Below are 15,400 nucleotides of genomic sequence, written 5' to 3'. Positions count from 1 at the left end.
TCCTTGGATGCTGCCTGAACTGCTGTGCTCTTCCAGCACCACTAATCCAGAAATAGATTTCTCATTACATAAGTAGATTCTTTACACAACTAAATCACAATGATTTATCACTTTCAGTGCTACTCAACAAAATCATCAGACATGGAATGTAATTATTGTAATAAAATCCACTCTTGATATCCACAAGGAAGATAATGGAGAAATCATTAATAACAAGATTTTAGTACCAGACTTCTAAACTTATAAAGGGAACAAAGGAAAGAAGAAACTTTTTTTTTCTGTGGAGTGGGCAACTCCTTTCATCAGGAATATCAGCAATGGTATGATCTGCCTGTATAGCAAGCAAAACAACAGAATGGACTGTATTTTGGTTCACGTGACAACAATAAATCACTCAAACTCAACTCCAAACATGCTAATAGCACCTGCTTGACACCAACTCCCAGAATGTAATGGTACCCGGACACAGATGTTTCACAGTTCCACATTATCCATCTGTGTAAGGATCCAAAAGGCAGAAGCCTTCTGTTCCTCACCATTAATGGTATAGCTGATTAATACCACTGAAAGCAGAAGGAAAGACTAAATCCTTATACACTGCTTATAGGTCTTTTTCCAATCTCATGTATAAAACTAGGTTCATTTATATTTATTTTATAAATACTTAAAATTATGCCAGAGAAATAATCTGCGATACAATACAGAGGTTCAGACTCTCTGAAAACTAAAAAAAAAAGTGTTGTCATAATAAAAGTTTTGCAGAGCATGTGGATACAGCACACTGTATGTAAAATATTGTTTGTAACTAGATAATTGATGAAAAGTTCTGCAACTTTACCTAAATCTCAGTTTTATTTCTACAACAGAAGAAATCTGAAACTTTATGAATAAACATTAATTGTTGCCTTTTTTTTTGTCAGTCAAATAAACCATAAATAGAGCACCAATAAGTTTTGTGGGACATTTTTATATTTTTTCTAACTAAAAGGTAAAGCTGAGTATGTGTATTAAGGAGTCGACAAAACCACCAAGAAAAAGAGTTTCACTATCTGAAAAGTGTAAGCCTGAACCAAGTGTAAAAAAAAGGAAAAAAAAAGGGGATTAATACTCTGGCTAGAATTTCTCCTGTATTTCCTACTCCTATGGTTAGCACTTCATTGAGTTGTAGCAGCCTATCAGAAAAATGCATGGAACCCCCAAAGTCGAATGTGCACTCACAAAATGTACACCTTTTGTAATACACTAAGGATGAAACTGGTCTAATCAACTATCAGGGAACAGGCTCATCATAAATTTGCATCTAACTTTTCAATATTGTGGCATTTATTTTTCATTAATTTGGAAAAAAATTGCCAATTTTTTAAATTTCAAAAAATGAAAGCAAACATATGGTTAAGAAATGTGTTTCTAACAAGGTTCAAAAAATATTTGGAAAGAATGAAAATTTGTTCTAAGTCTATCTCATGATACTGGCATAAATCTGTATACCCTTCTGATTACTGAACATTAGCCAAAACCAAATAAATTATGTTTAAATGCAATATTTTTCATAGAGACTTCATAGAAACGTGAATCTGAAGGGAAAATGTTTATTTATGGACAGTCAAATCTCATCTTTGTTATAAAAGACAAATGAAAAGGAACCAAGTAGGGGCAAGGAAATTTTTTTTTAATCAAAATGAAATACAAATGAATACTTTCTCAGCTTAATATCAGACACTGATCTTTAACCCTTCAACATTTGAAAAAATACGACCTATTTTCCAAGAATTTTACAAGAATACTATGTGTATGTTTATATATTATACATATTACATACACACACACACACTTTACAAACATATGTATATATGTACACTTTTTTAAGCAGCTACAAAGTAAAACCTATGCCCTGCTTATGTACACTTTTAAAAAAATTCAGACACTTTTAAACTGCAAGTTAACAGTGCAAGGATTGGCCTGTGCAGAAAAATAAATCAAATGTAACACTTCTTATTTTCTTTAGAAAAGAAGTTTGAAACAAGCATAATTCTTGAAGAGGATACACATAACTGTACAACCAAACAAACCTACAATGATTGACTAAACATTAAAAGTCAGAATGTCTGTACATTCTTTCAAACCTTAGGATAACCTGATAACCAGGTTCAAAATGGCTCACTGCACTTACTATATGGCAAATAGTTTCTACAACTTAAAAACAAGTTGCTGAATTCCAATATTACATTCATTTTTAATTTCAAAATTTGTGCAATGCACTTGGGCACACTCTTCCATTGGATGTTGGTGATCTTTAAATTTCAATTCCTTTGACCAGCGATGTCTCGAGTGTGATATTAAATTCCTGCAAAGTTTGCAGCACTCTAATTAGGGAGTTAACTAATGTGTGGTCTTTAATCAGAGCTGTATCTTCATACATCTGAGCAATGAGAGGACAGTCAGCAAGCAACGCAATCCAATGGTGCAAGAGATGATCCCTGACAAGTTAAAAAAAGACATCATGATGGTTGAATCCAGTTAATCAATTGTGGGAAACAAAATACAACTGGAAAAAATCAAAGCACAGTATTTTAAGCAAAGTATCAGATTGGTACAAACATGAACGAAAGGGACACATTTACTGTCACCAAAATATGGATGGGTTTTATTATATAAGAAAAATATTTATGTATCTAATCAGTCTGAGAGAGAAATAAGAGATTAGTATATTTTGCGTAATTGTTTTTGACAGGCATTTAAGTGCTTCATTGACAACTAGTACAATAGTTCTTGCCTTAGAGAATAAAGGACAACCGCTTGAGAAATTCTATTGCCTGAACAAAGTAGTCACTGTCTGAAATTGTTAGCACCCTGATAGCATTTTCCTCTCCCAAAACTATTTATTTGAAATTTCTTCATGTCACTTTCCTTTTTAGAAGAACGGCTAACTGGAAACTGCAAGAAAAATCTCAAAGCCTTTAACTTTCCTAATTTGGAATTACACATGCAAATAAAGCTAACTGCGCTAAACAATTCTTAAAAGGAAACACTTTAGAACAATAGCGAACACAGGATTATAGTACAAACACATTTAACAATTGTACTCAAATTTAATCAATGGGAATTTCTCTGGAAATAAAACTTACACATTGATTTGCTAATGAATATCAATTCTGGCCAAATTACATTTTTATGATTTAACCTAGTTACATTATTGTCTATCCCATCATTTGTTGTCCAACTCTGTTTTGTTTATTGAGCTATTCCTTATCTGATTATAATCAGAATCCTTTTAGCAGTGGCTTTCCTTCCGATCTCACAATATTGCTACAGTCTCCAAACGTTACTCTGATTTCCCTCATGTTGCTTATCTACATGATCTCCCTCATGAATATTATCTGCGAATGTGGAGTCAAGTTCCATATGTGCTTCTGTTGCACAGCTGTAATCTTAGTCCTCTCTGTCATCCACTTCATTCAACCCCTCAATAGCTCCTGTGCAGTCAGATGGTGTAGTCTTGGATAAATTTCAAGTTATCCAATGTGCGAATATCAAAGCTAATATTGTCAGCCCCACCATACACAAAATAAAAATATAATATAACCAGCTTTAAATCAAATAAAACAAGGATTCAGTTAGATGGCATAGGCTTTAACACTGCTTTATTTTTACAGTACACAAAACATAAATAATTTTGTTACCTTGCTCCCAGACACACCAGAAGTTGAAATTTCCCATCCTTCCCAATGTTCCGAGGGGCACCATTTATAGCAGCAACAAACTTGCAAAAGTTTTTGGCTCTAGTTTGCCAATTCTCTTCTTGGGCAAGATCAGTATGATCCAAACTCTCAAAGTACATATAGGCTTTCTCTGAAGATAAAGTAAGAATCGTACAATATTGGTTAGGTATCATAGCTATGCAAATACATGGCAAGTTACTCCTCGATTGCAAACAAAGGGGCCGATTTTGCCATCAATGTTTGCTATCAATTTTGCCAAAGGGCAAACACGTGGCCTGAAGCAATGGGGATTTTAAATTTAAATTACTCAATTGAATCCAACCTTCTCCATTAGCTGTTCTTCTAAAAAGGAAAGTGACATGAAGAAAGTGACATGAACTGGACCCAAGAGCAGTTTGTAGTCATGCATGACCAGGAACGGTGGTAAGATGGTCTCAATAAGTACGCAGGAAGCATGGAGGGCAAAAGTGCTAGCAGTTTAGGAAGATGAGATGAGCTGTTGAATGGACATAATGTATAAAATGTGAAAGTTGTAATCCACAAGCCTTGGTGAGATGTATATGCAGTGGCAGAGTTAAAACAAATGATGGCCTTGGAACTGTGGGGTCACAGAAAGAAGATGGCAGCATTTACCCTTGCAGGGTGCAGGAAATCACTGGCCTTCTTGTGGTATTGACACGTGTCCCTTTTAGCACAGGACACAGCACTGACCTATGCTGCTATTTGTGTCCAGTCTGGCTAAGGCTGTTGCGTGGTTTCCATAAGTGGTCAGCAGGGAAAAGGACTGCCCTCCACTCCACATTCCTTCCTACTAGCACTTCAAACACCCTGTCCTGGAAGTGGGGAGATAGCTTTCATTTCTTCCACATCATCACGATCAAGCAGCACAACTTGAAGTGTAGTTCCTGGCTTGCAGCATCTGAAGTGATGTGTTGCTGGGCTTTAGATGCTGCAGAGGAGTGTAGGCTGGAAAATGTCACCAGTGATAACCATTTCCAATTCTCTAGCCATACAATTCCCCAAGAATTGTGCCTAACAGCTTGCTTGAATAATTAATGAGATGAACAGTGGAAGATCACATGAGGAAGTTTGTCCCAACCCCCATAAGATTGGGTGCCATGAAACCCACTCACCAGCAGACGAGCCTCAAAAGGGGAAAATTCAGCCCATGCATTCTCCAGTGAATAAAGTTACATTCAATGGTATTGAAAACCTGTTGCTAATGCAATGCCTCAACATATGCTCAACAATTACATTGATTTAAAGATCTGATATTTGTTGACTCTTTAAAATAGTTGAACAATTGTCAGGCATATTTGATTGAAAGGTGAGCTTTTGTAAAATAAAATGAAGAGATGCATAGATAGGTTGACGGTCAGAATCTTTTATACAGAGTTCAAATGTCTAATACTAGGGGGCACACATTTAAGGTGGGGGGGGGTGGGTGGAAGTTCAAAGGAGATGTGTGGGACAAGTGTTTTTACACAGAAGGTGGTAGGAATCTAGAATGCCACTGCCATGAGTGAATTTGGAAGCAGAAATAATAGGGGCATTCAAGGGACTTTTGCATAAGCACATGAATATGCAAGAAATAAAGGGATATGGACCAAGGGCAGGCAGAAGGGATTAGTTTAATTTGGTGTCATGTTTGGCATTGCATCATGGGTTGAAGGGCTTGTTCTTGCGCTGTACTGTTCTAAATGCTATGTTCTAGATGGCTATCTACTTAGACAAACTCAAAGGCACAATTTTATTGAGTTCTAGAAAGTTTATTTATATAATGGTGCAACGTAATCCCATTTTGAATGCTAGTTTGAGATCTAATAATGGGTTTAACTCAGCAGAGGTTGCATACACAGCTGTGAAAAGGCTGTAGTTTGGTAGCCATATGAGGGTTAATAGGATCAAAATGTTTTGTAGAGGATTTTACATGGCTGTTCTATGAGCACTTAAGATGACAGCTCTTTATTTAAAATGTGGAGTTTAATGGCTGTGTATTTGGTATACATTTTTATGAGCTCCAAGAGAAGAAGTTTTTTAACTGAAGTTTGAATGTTATTATTTGGAAGCATATTAAAGTACAAGCTTATTAAGGTGTGAGCATATTAAAGAATTCCCATTGTTGTTATGGGGTCATAAGTTTGGCTCCTATTGACACAGTGTGGTTATGGTAGATGCACAGAAGCTATGGAGCAGTCAATAAAGGGTGAATGGAGGAACATTGATGTATGGAGAAGGTAAAGAGAAGTGGGTGAGGGATGAGGTATCAGTGGATTAGTGGTGCTGGAAGAGCACAGCAGTTCAGGCAGCATCCAACGAGCAGCGAAATCGATGTTTCGGGCAAAAGCCCTTCATCAGGAATAAAGGCAGTGAGCCTGAAGCATGGAGAGATAAGCTAGAGGAGGGTGGAGGTGGGGAGAGAGTAGCATAGAGTACAATGGGTGATTGGGGGAGGAGATGAAGGTGATAGGTCAAGGAGGAGAGGGTGGAGTGGATAGGTGGAAAAGATGATAGGCAGGTCGGACAAGACAAGGAGACAGTAACTGAGCTGGAAGTTTGAAACTAGGATGAGGTGGGGCAAGTATCAGTGACCTAACAGTCTCATCCACAGAACACCAAGGTTGATAGCTCAGAGAAGGGGTGTTGATCTCTAGCATGCTGGCCTTGGTATCCAACCGCCTTTGTACCCATCTTATTCTGTGGGAAGTGGCAGGGCCAATTTCAGCCCATCCTTGATCCTCTGCAATGAAACTTACATGCATGCATCTTCATTCAGAATTTGGGGATGTGACATCAAGAATCAGTCTAACTTGTGGTTCCCAAGTCAATGATGAAAATTTGGCCCAGTGCTTATGTCTATTTTGGATTGTCTCAATTCATACTTCTGATTTCAGAATTTAAGATACTAGCTTGGTGGCTAATACTTGGTTTTCCTTGAACAAAACCACACATTTACATACAAAATCAAAATAGAAAAAAAATTATATCAACAAACAGGAAACCAAGTACATGTATGCTAATGAGCACGGAATTCCAGTCTACTAAAATGGATCTAATTGACAAATATCTTCCTCTGAAAACTCTCTGCAGAATTATTTCATAACTGTAATCACAACATGTGCTGATATTTAATCTCTTTTACCAAAAGGGACAAAAGCACAATATACCACCAAAAGAAAAGCTACAGGCTTTCATTGAATAAACTGCAAATATTTACCCATAAAGTCCCAAATGAAAATACTTTTGAAGAGTCGAGGTGACTTGAAACCATGGTGAAACACTTGTTCTAAAGCTGACACAAGTCCATTTTCCCCACAGAGCAGTAACATTAGGCTTCCCCTCTACATTAAAAAAGACAGAAAATACATCATTTTATTTAAGAACAGCATAGCTTGGATAACTTATATTCTGATATATACACCAAATGATTGGAAATGGTAGCTTATAGGAAATAACTGGATGGAAGTTGCAACTTGCAGGGAGCAGTTTGGTCAGAGAGTAGGTTGGAGAGGTGGTAATATGCAGAAGGCCTGTGATTCGTGATTCTCTCGTTTGATGTAAAACTTTAATTAATGAGTGTAAGTCACCAGGAATGAGAGATGGAGGGAAGCAGGGGCAGGAGGTCCACAATTTCAAATGCGGATGCTTCTCCGGCAGAAACCTAAATCCAAACGATAGTTGTAAAGGCACCTATCTCCTGAATTTGCCAAATCCTTGCCTTGAAGAATCTAACAGAATACCCATTACTCAAGAAACTGGCAGATAATAATTAAATTAAATGCCAATAGAACTCCGCTTCATTATCATGTTTAAAATTCAAACCTGTTTTCTTGGAGGGATGCTCACCCATCCACCTAGTAGCTTTTGTTAAAGCCAAAAATGGCAGGTTGGAGTTGGATTTAAGCTGGAAAACAGATTTGAGATTTCATATCCGAGCTAAACCCACCAATGTTTTAAACTTAAAATTTTAACTATAGATTAATGGAATGTTCATAGCACAGAAGAAAGCTATTCAAACTATCATGTCCATACTCGTTCTCTGTAAAATCTGGTTCCACCCCCACCATTTATTTGTAACTGTCATCTTCAGATTTTTTTTTTTGGAAGTATATTTATTAGCAATTTTTAAAAACTTTACAAAGATATAAAATAATTGAAAAATACAATCAAGAACAAATATCAGTATAATAAAAAAAGCACAAATTACAGTACAACTACTGTCTACTAACTAGTAAGCTACCCTATAATACAAAACAAACCCTAACACTGTGCAAAGTAACACCAACAAATAAGTAAATTACTAATACATCAAAAAAAGAAAGAAAAGCAAAAAAACCCAAATAAAACGCAATACAGAAGTTATGTTCGGCACAAAGCTCCCAAACAAAGGAATGGGAGTATTGCATACATACCCTAATTAACTCAGGAGTCTCCCCCTCCAAGACCCAGGGCTTAACAAACCTAACCATCCCGGTTAAACAAACACCCTAGTTAAGATAGCTGACAAATCTATATCCAAATAACGCAAGTAGGGCTGCCATGTCTTTTAAAAATGGTCTGTTGTGTGGTGCACCATGTTTGTAAAAAAGTCCAAGGGAATATGCTCCATAATTAATTTCTGCCATCCCAGCAAGCCCGGCGGGTTCTCAGACACGCAGTTCATCAGAATATTCTTCGGTGCACAGTATGCAAGAATATTAAATAGTTTCTTCCCATGCCCATCTAAAGTTGGTAAATTTGGTAGACCTAAGAGGAGAGATATCGGGTCTACTTTGACTTTAGTCCTCAATACCCTTTCTATCTCTCCTGCCACAGCGCTCCAATAAACACGGAGCCTATGACATGTCCAGAAGCAATGGGTAAGAGTACCTACACTTATTTTACATCTAGGGCACACTGAAGATACCCCTTTTTTAAACTTCACCAGATGGTTTGGTGCCAGATGAACCCTGTGTAGAACTTTTATCTACATAGTGTATGTCCTATTAGAAACTGAGATCTTTTGAGCATTTTCCCATATGTTCTCCCATGTTTCAGAAGAGATCTCCACGCCTAGCTCTTGCTCTCAGACCTCACATAACTGGTTAATATCCTGCCAGGCCCTGTCACTCAGCAGGCAATAGAGGGCACTAACCAAAAGGGTGCTTGTGGAATGTAGCAACAAACTCTCTGTATCGGGCTTATAGGACTTAGTGAGAAGTGTAGTTTTCTTCTGGATGAAGTCCCTAACCTGAAAAAAACGGTAAAGATCTCTGCTGGGCAACCTGTATATGCAGTTCAGTTACTCAAAAGACATCATAACCTCCCCCTCAAACAAGTCTCCCAAACTAGAAACTCCTCTCACTGCCCATAGTTTGAACCCTGAGTCTATCATCCCTGGTCAGAACTCTGGCATGCCAACTATAGGCGTAAGTGGTGAAGTTTTGGATAAGCAATCCTTACTCGGAGGTATCACCCTCCATGTCTTGACTGTACTAATGACAATGGGGTTCCGGCAATGGTCCATAACTGTCCTCAACTTATCCAACAACAGGTAAATAAGAGGCCACTTTGCCTGGGAGGCCTTGATATCCAGTCATATTGAGTTTGGATCGCGACCTACCCAATCGCAGACAAAGGACAGCAGGGAACTCAATTGATACCTCCTGATGTCTGGGAAATCAATTCCTCCCCCTCCTTGAGGCAATTGCAATCTAGTAAGTTTGATAAGGGGCTGCCCACGATGCCAGACAAAGGAACCAAACCATCCTGTAAGCTTCCATAGCGTTGACCTAGGAAACATTATAGGAAGCATACGCAAACGAGGAAGAACATTTATCTTAATGAGAGATACTCGGTCCAGTCATAAAATTGGAAGAGCCTCCCATCTCTGGATTTCCTGCCTAATATTGTTGAGCAAATGAGAAAAGTTAGTCCGAAATAACAGATCAAACTTGGGGGTAATAAAAATGCCTAGGTATCAGAACCCTGCCCGTGACCACTTTAAGGGAACTTAGGGCCACTTTCAACTTCTGGCACATCCTTGAGATTCCCCCAAGGCATAGCCTCCAATTTTGCAAAGTTAATCTTATATCCTGAAATAGCCCCAAATGAATTAATATGTTGTATCAAATGGGGTACCGCGATCATTGCGTTCTATAAAAACAGAAAGACACCATCTGCATACAGTGTAATCTTAGGTACCCTCGGTCTCACTTCCGGAGCGGTTATGGAGATGTTCTGACGAATGGCCTTTGCCAGCAAATCCATCACCAACATAAACAACAACGGTGAGAGGGGGCAGCCTTGTCAACTACCCCTACCAATCCTAAAGTTCCCAGACTTCACCCCATTGGTGATGACCGTGGCCAGAGGGTGGCGATATAAAACCTCCACCCACCTAGCAAAGACCCCACCCAACCCAAACTTCTCTAAGACATAAAAAAGAAATGGCCATTCCACCCAGTCAAATGCTTTCTCTGCATCTAAGGAAATCACCAACCCCTGAAGCGATCGTTGCTGACAAACTTGGACCATATTCAGCAACCTTTTAATATTATTAGAGGACCTAAGACTCCTTATAAAGTCTGTCTGGCCCTCTTTAACAATATAGGGCAACACATTTTCCAATGTCAGCGCCAGGATCTTAGACAGAACCTTGAAATCTGAATTTAATAGAGAGAGGAGGCACAATCCTCAGGAACCAATCTTTTTAGCATCATACCCAAGGACCCCGGCGCGGTCTCTGATTGCAGTAATGGATTGGGGAGCACACTTTTTCCTAGTCAGGTACACTAAATACTTCCCTGGCCTATTCCCATACTCAAACAGCCTTTGTCTAGCAAAACAAATTCTTCCTTTGTGTTTTGTGTCAGTATTGAATTCAAGGCAGTCCAGAGGGGTATGATCTGCTGTAGCTTAGATCACCAAAGGCCATGCAAAATGTGCCACCTCGGCGGCTTTCAACCGCGTCTCAAGTAGACGCTACTGTTCCTCCTTCTGTCATTTCCGACTAGCCGAATAGGAAATAGCTAATCCCCTCGTAAAGGCCTTAGTGGTCTCCCATAGCATAGACGGACTACTAGTTGTACCTGAGTTGATAGTCAAGAATTCCTGAAACTCCTTCAAAACGTATTCCACAAATTTGGCATCCTTAAGGAGAAAAGGGTCCAAACACCAGTGCCACAAACCTAGCCCCTCACTCATGGCCTTAACTTCCAAATATATCACTGCGTGATCAGAGATAGCTATATTCCCAATTTTACAACCCATAATTGAATCCAGAAGGTCTGAGGGCCAGAAAGAAATCAATCCTCATGTGACATTTATTTGGGTTTGAAAAAAAGGTGAAGTCCCTATCGGTAGGATGAAGACCCTGTCGGTAGGGTGAAGACATCTTCAAATATCCACCAATCCCAATTGCTCGCATAAGTCAGCCACCTGCTTGCCTGCGAAGAAGTACTTGGCGGCCTAGTAGGCATCCTGTCCACTTTCGGATCCAAAAGACAATTAAAATCCCCCTCTATAATAATGTGCCGTGTTCCAAAGGCACATAGCTCAGAGAAAGCACTAATCAAAGATTTGAGGGGGTGCACCGGAGGACAGTAGACATTTAAAATACCATATTCCTCTCCATGTATCAGGGATTTAAGAATCATAAACCGTCCCTGCTCATCTTTCACTTGCTCTAATAATTTGAACGGAAGATTTTTCTGGATAAGTACTGCCACTGCCCTACTTTTAGTAGAAAAGGATGAAAAGAATACCCGGTCATAACCCCCTTGTTGTAACTTCAGGTATTCTCTATCATCAAGATGAGTTTCCTGCAACAAAGCGATATCATCCCTTTCCCTCTTAAGGCTAGAAAACACTTTTTTCCTTTTAACAGGCAAATGACTTCCCTTGATGTTCCAGGTACACCATTTAATAAGACACTTAGCCATATCCCCTTTCAGAGACCCCTGAACCCCTGGGAGGGGGATCCCTGCTTACAAAGTACCAAGCACAAGTAAATAAAGACTCAGAGTCGAAGAATTAAGTATACAAAAACTACTCCATCATAACTACAAATATTACCACCAAAAAATTACAAAGAAAACCATCTATTAAATCTTGAATGGAAGTCTCTTCCCCTGCCCATAGGGGACAACTCACACTACCCATCGCCTCCTTCACAGCCTCTTGAAACCCAGACTGTGCCCCAGCCTTAGTCCAGCAAAAAAACAAGTTGATGGTCCTTAAATCAACAGAAAAAAAAGACAAAGTCAGGATGAGCACTCCACCCATCCCTGGCTTCATGTCACTCCTACTTGTGACTAAAAGAGATACAGAACAAACAACAAAGAACATTCACAAAATTTCCCATTATAAAATCCAGTTAATTAAAAAAGGAACAACTTATTCCAAGTTTTATTTTTCCCCCTTACCAAAAAATAAATTATTAGGGAGAAAGAAAGGAATAAAAAAAAAGGAAGGGAAAACATGGGGCAAGAAGGAAAAGAGGACGAACATTAACTGCATTCTTTAGGCCAGTCTGTCTATTTTAAAGTGTCTACAAAGTTTTTAGCTTTATCCACTGAGTCAAATGTATAAACTGAGTCCTTGTGGCTGAAATGGCACACTGCGGGGTACCTCATGGAGTTCTGGATGCCCAGGTTTCTCAGCTTCGTTTTAACTTCATCGAAGGACTTCCTCTTTCGAATTAAAGCTGCTGAGAAATCCTGGAAAAACATGATTTTTGACCCCTTGTACATCAGTGCCTGCGGATCATTTCCTAGTAATCTAGAGGCTTCCATGACTTTTTGCTTGTCCTTATATGAACGGAAGTGCACTAGAACTGTGCGGGGGCGTTGCACTGGCCCTGACCTGTACACTGTAACCTGATAAGCCCTTTCAATCTGCAACCTGCTAGGCTTGACACGAAGGCCCAAAAACTTCGGCAGCCAGTTGGACCAAGGCACAAATCTCCCCATGGATTTCCTCAATCGCAGCTCCTTTCAAGGTAAGTCTTTCCATCGTCATAGCCAATTCCTTTGAGTCTGCCAGGTCCCCGGGGGAGGGGCGAGGGCTCAGGGTGTGTTAGGTGCTTTAGGGGAGTATCCTCCCTGCTGCTGTTTGCTCACTCCTTTTATCTTTGGCATCCTTCCCACTCCACAAATGATCAAATATGTGTTCTGTAAGGTTTTAAACTATAATTCCACCACATAAGTTGGCCAGGGATGGCAAAAAACACCAGTATGCCTTGGCTATTAGGTAGAGCTGTCCACAGCAGTTCTACAGAATCGCCAACATCTTGCCAAGTCTCCATCTTCAGATTCTTAGCCAAGCCCATTTTTTGAAAGCCATTTTTAAAGCTGTCTTACCACATTTACAAGCAGTGCATTCCTGATCCTAACCACTCACTGCATATAAAAATACATTCTCATGTTGTTTTAGATCCTTTTGCCATTCACCAATCTGTTTACTTAGTTCTTGATTCCTCCAAAATTGGAAACAATTTCACCCTGTCTAAATCCATCATGGTTTTGAAAACCTCTTATCAAATCTTTCTCACCTTTCTCTTCTTCAAGAAGAACAATATGCTTTCCTTTATTGGTCAGAGCATAAAGTATAGGAGTTGGGAGGTCATGTTGTGACTTAGAGGACATTGCTTAGGCCACTTTTGGAATATTGTGTACAATTCTGGTTTCCCTCCTATAGGAAGGATGTTGTGAAACTTGAAAGGGTTCAGAAAAGACTTACAAGGATGTTGCCAGGGTTGGAGGGTTTGAGACATAGGGAGAGGCTGAATAGGCTGGGGCTGTTTTCCCTGGAGCTTTGGAGGCTGAGGGATGACCTTAGAGGTTTAAAAGATCATGAGGGGCATGGATAGGGTAAATAGACAAGATATTTCCCTCAGTGGGGGAGTCCAGAATTACAAGGCAGAGATTTAGGGTAAGAGGGGAAAGATTTAAAAGCGTCCGAAGAGGCAACTTTATCATGCAGAGGGTGGTACATGTATGGAGTGAGCTGCCAGAGGAAGTGGAGGAGGCTGGTACAATTACAACCTTTAAAAGACATCTGGATGGGTACATGAATAGGAAGGGTTTGGAAGGATATGGGCCATACGTTAGCAAAAGGACAAGATTTATTTAGGATACCTGGTCAGCATGGACAAGTTGGACTGAAGGGTCTGTTTCCATGCAGTACATCTCCATGGCTCTATGACTCTAATAGCCTTAGGTTGTTCAATCTATCCTTTCCTCCACATACTTTAATACCTTCACCTTATTCCTAAAGTGCAGGGCACAGAATTGGATACAATATTTTAACTGAGTCTGCATCATTGTTTTATAAAGGTTTGTACCTTTGTAGTCTATATCTTTTTATAAAGCACAGGAACCTGTATGTCCTTTTAACGTCTTTTCCAAACTGCCTTGTCACGTTCAACAATTTGCCCATATTTATCCAAGGTTTCTCTGTTCCTGCGTGCCTCCTTTTAAAACCATATCCTTTAGTTTATATTGTCTCTTCTGTTATTCCTACTAAAATGTGTCACTTCACACCTCTGCATTAAATGCCATCTGCTACCTGTCCACCTATTCCATCAGTTTATCTCCTGTTTATATTTATCACTATCTCATTCTCAGGTATCTAAATTTCCAAGGTTTTTGACAACTACAAATTTTGAAACTAACCTTTATGCTCAAATCCTAGTTATTAATTTATACCAAGAGTAGCAATGGTTCCAGTATTGATTTCTCTGGAGCACCACTGCAAACATTCCTCCACTGTGAAGAACAATTCACCACAATTCTCCACTTCCTGTGACTCGTCCACTTTGTCATCTTTCCCCTTTTTATTCAATTGGCAAAATTAAAGCCCATTTCTGATTTTTTATCAAATACTCTTTCAAAATACATATTTATTGTATTGGCCACATTATTATCAACAACTTGATGTATCATTTCAAAAAACTCTAATCAAGTTAGTTAAGCATGATTTCCCTTCAATTATATAGTAGCAGTTTTCTCCAATTACCCCTCCTATTGTCCAAATGATGGTTAACATTGTCTAGAATATAGTTTCCCATAACCAAGATCAAACTGACGAGCCTGTATTTTCTATGTTTATGCTTCCCTCTATTTGAACCAAGGTGTAACATTTGCCGTTCTCCATCCTTGACTGCACCTGCAATTTCTGCCCTTTTTCTCTCGGCTTCCTCAGCTGCATTCCATCCAGTCCTGGCAATTTACCAATTTTAAACACAATCTGTCATTCTAATTATATCAATATTCAGTCTATGCAGTAGTTCCATTACCTCCTCCTTCACTGTAACATTGACAGCATTTCCTTCTCTCAGATGCAAAATATGCTTATAGAAGACTTTTGGGGATTCCCTTTTATGTTAGCTGACAGTTTCTTCTCATGCTCTGATTTTCTTATTTCCTTTGCTTCTCTTAACTTTCTATTATTAGCCTGGTTCTCATGTAATATCAATTTGGCATGCCTTAAAAACTTATTTTTCTCTGCTTCATCTTATTCTATCGTTGTCATAACCAATGAATCTCTGGCTTTGCTTGTCCTAACCTTCTCCCTTTTGGGAAGATGCCTTGACTGTGCCCAAACTATCTTCTGTTTAATTTTTTTCTGTTATAGTTTTGGCTGCCAATCCATCATTCCTGTGTGCTTAGGACAAATCAGGCCATTCTATGAGCATTGCT

The 15,400-nt window shown here is 39.1% G+C and overlaps 1 protein-coding gene across 2 annotated transcripts in view; it reads right to left on the bottom strand.

Annotated features, from left to right (window-relative positions):
• Positions 1-1,573: 1,573 nt before the first annotated feature.
• The window catches only part of dennd5a (DENN/MADD domain containing 5A), a 257,488-nt gene continuing 243,661 nt past the window's right edge, over positions 1,574-15,400 (bottom strand). For both annotated transcript variants that reach the window (XM_072592284.1, XM_072592285.1), the window contains 3 exons: positions 6,937-7,060; positions 3,681-3,849; positions 1,574-2,477 (listed from right to left, as the gene is read on the bottom strand). In XM_072592284.1, the coding sequence (XP_072448385.1) occupies positions 2,294-2,477; positions 3,681-3,849; positions 6,937-7,060 (477 nt within the window). In that variant the 3' untranslated portion in view covers positions 1,574-2,293. The remainder of the gene's footprint in view (positions 2,478-3,680; positions 3,850-6,936; positions 7,061-15,400) is intronic.

The sequence above is a fragment of the Chiloscyllium punctatum genome, chromosome 22, assembly GCF_047496795.1.
Source record: "Chiloscyllium punctatum isolate Juve2018m chromosome 22, sChiPun1.3, whole genome shotgun sequence".
Classification (NCBI taxonomy): domain Eukaryota; kingdom Metazoa; phylum Chordata; class Chondrichthyes; order Orectolobiformes; family Hemiscylliidae; genus Chiloscyllium; species Chiloscyllium punctatum.
Note: the sequence above shows the minus strand (reverse complement) of the source record. Positions and strands in the feature narration are given on the sequence as shown.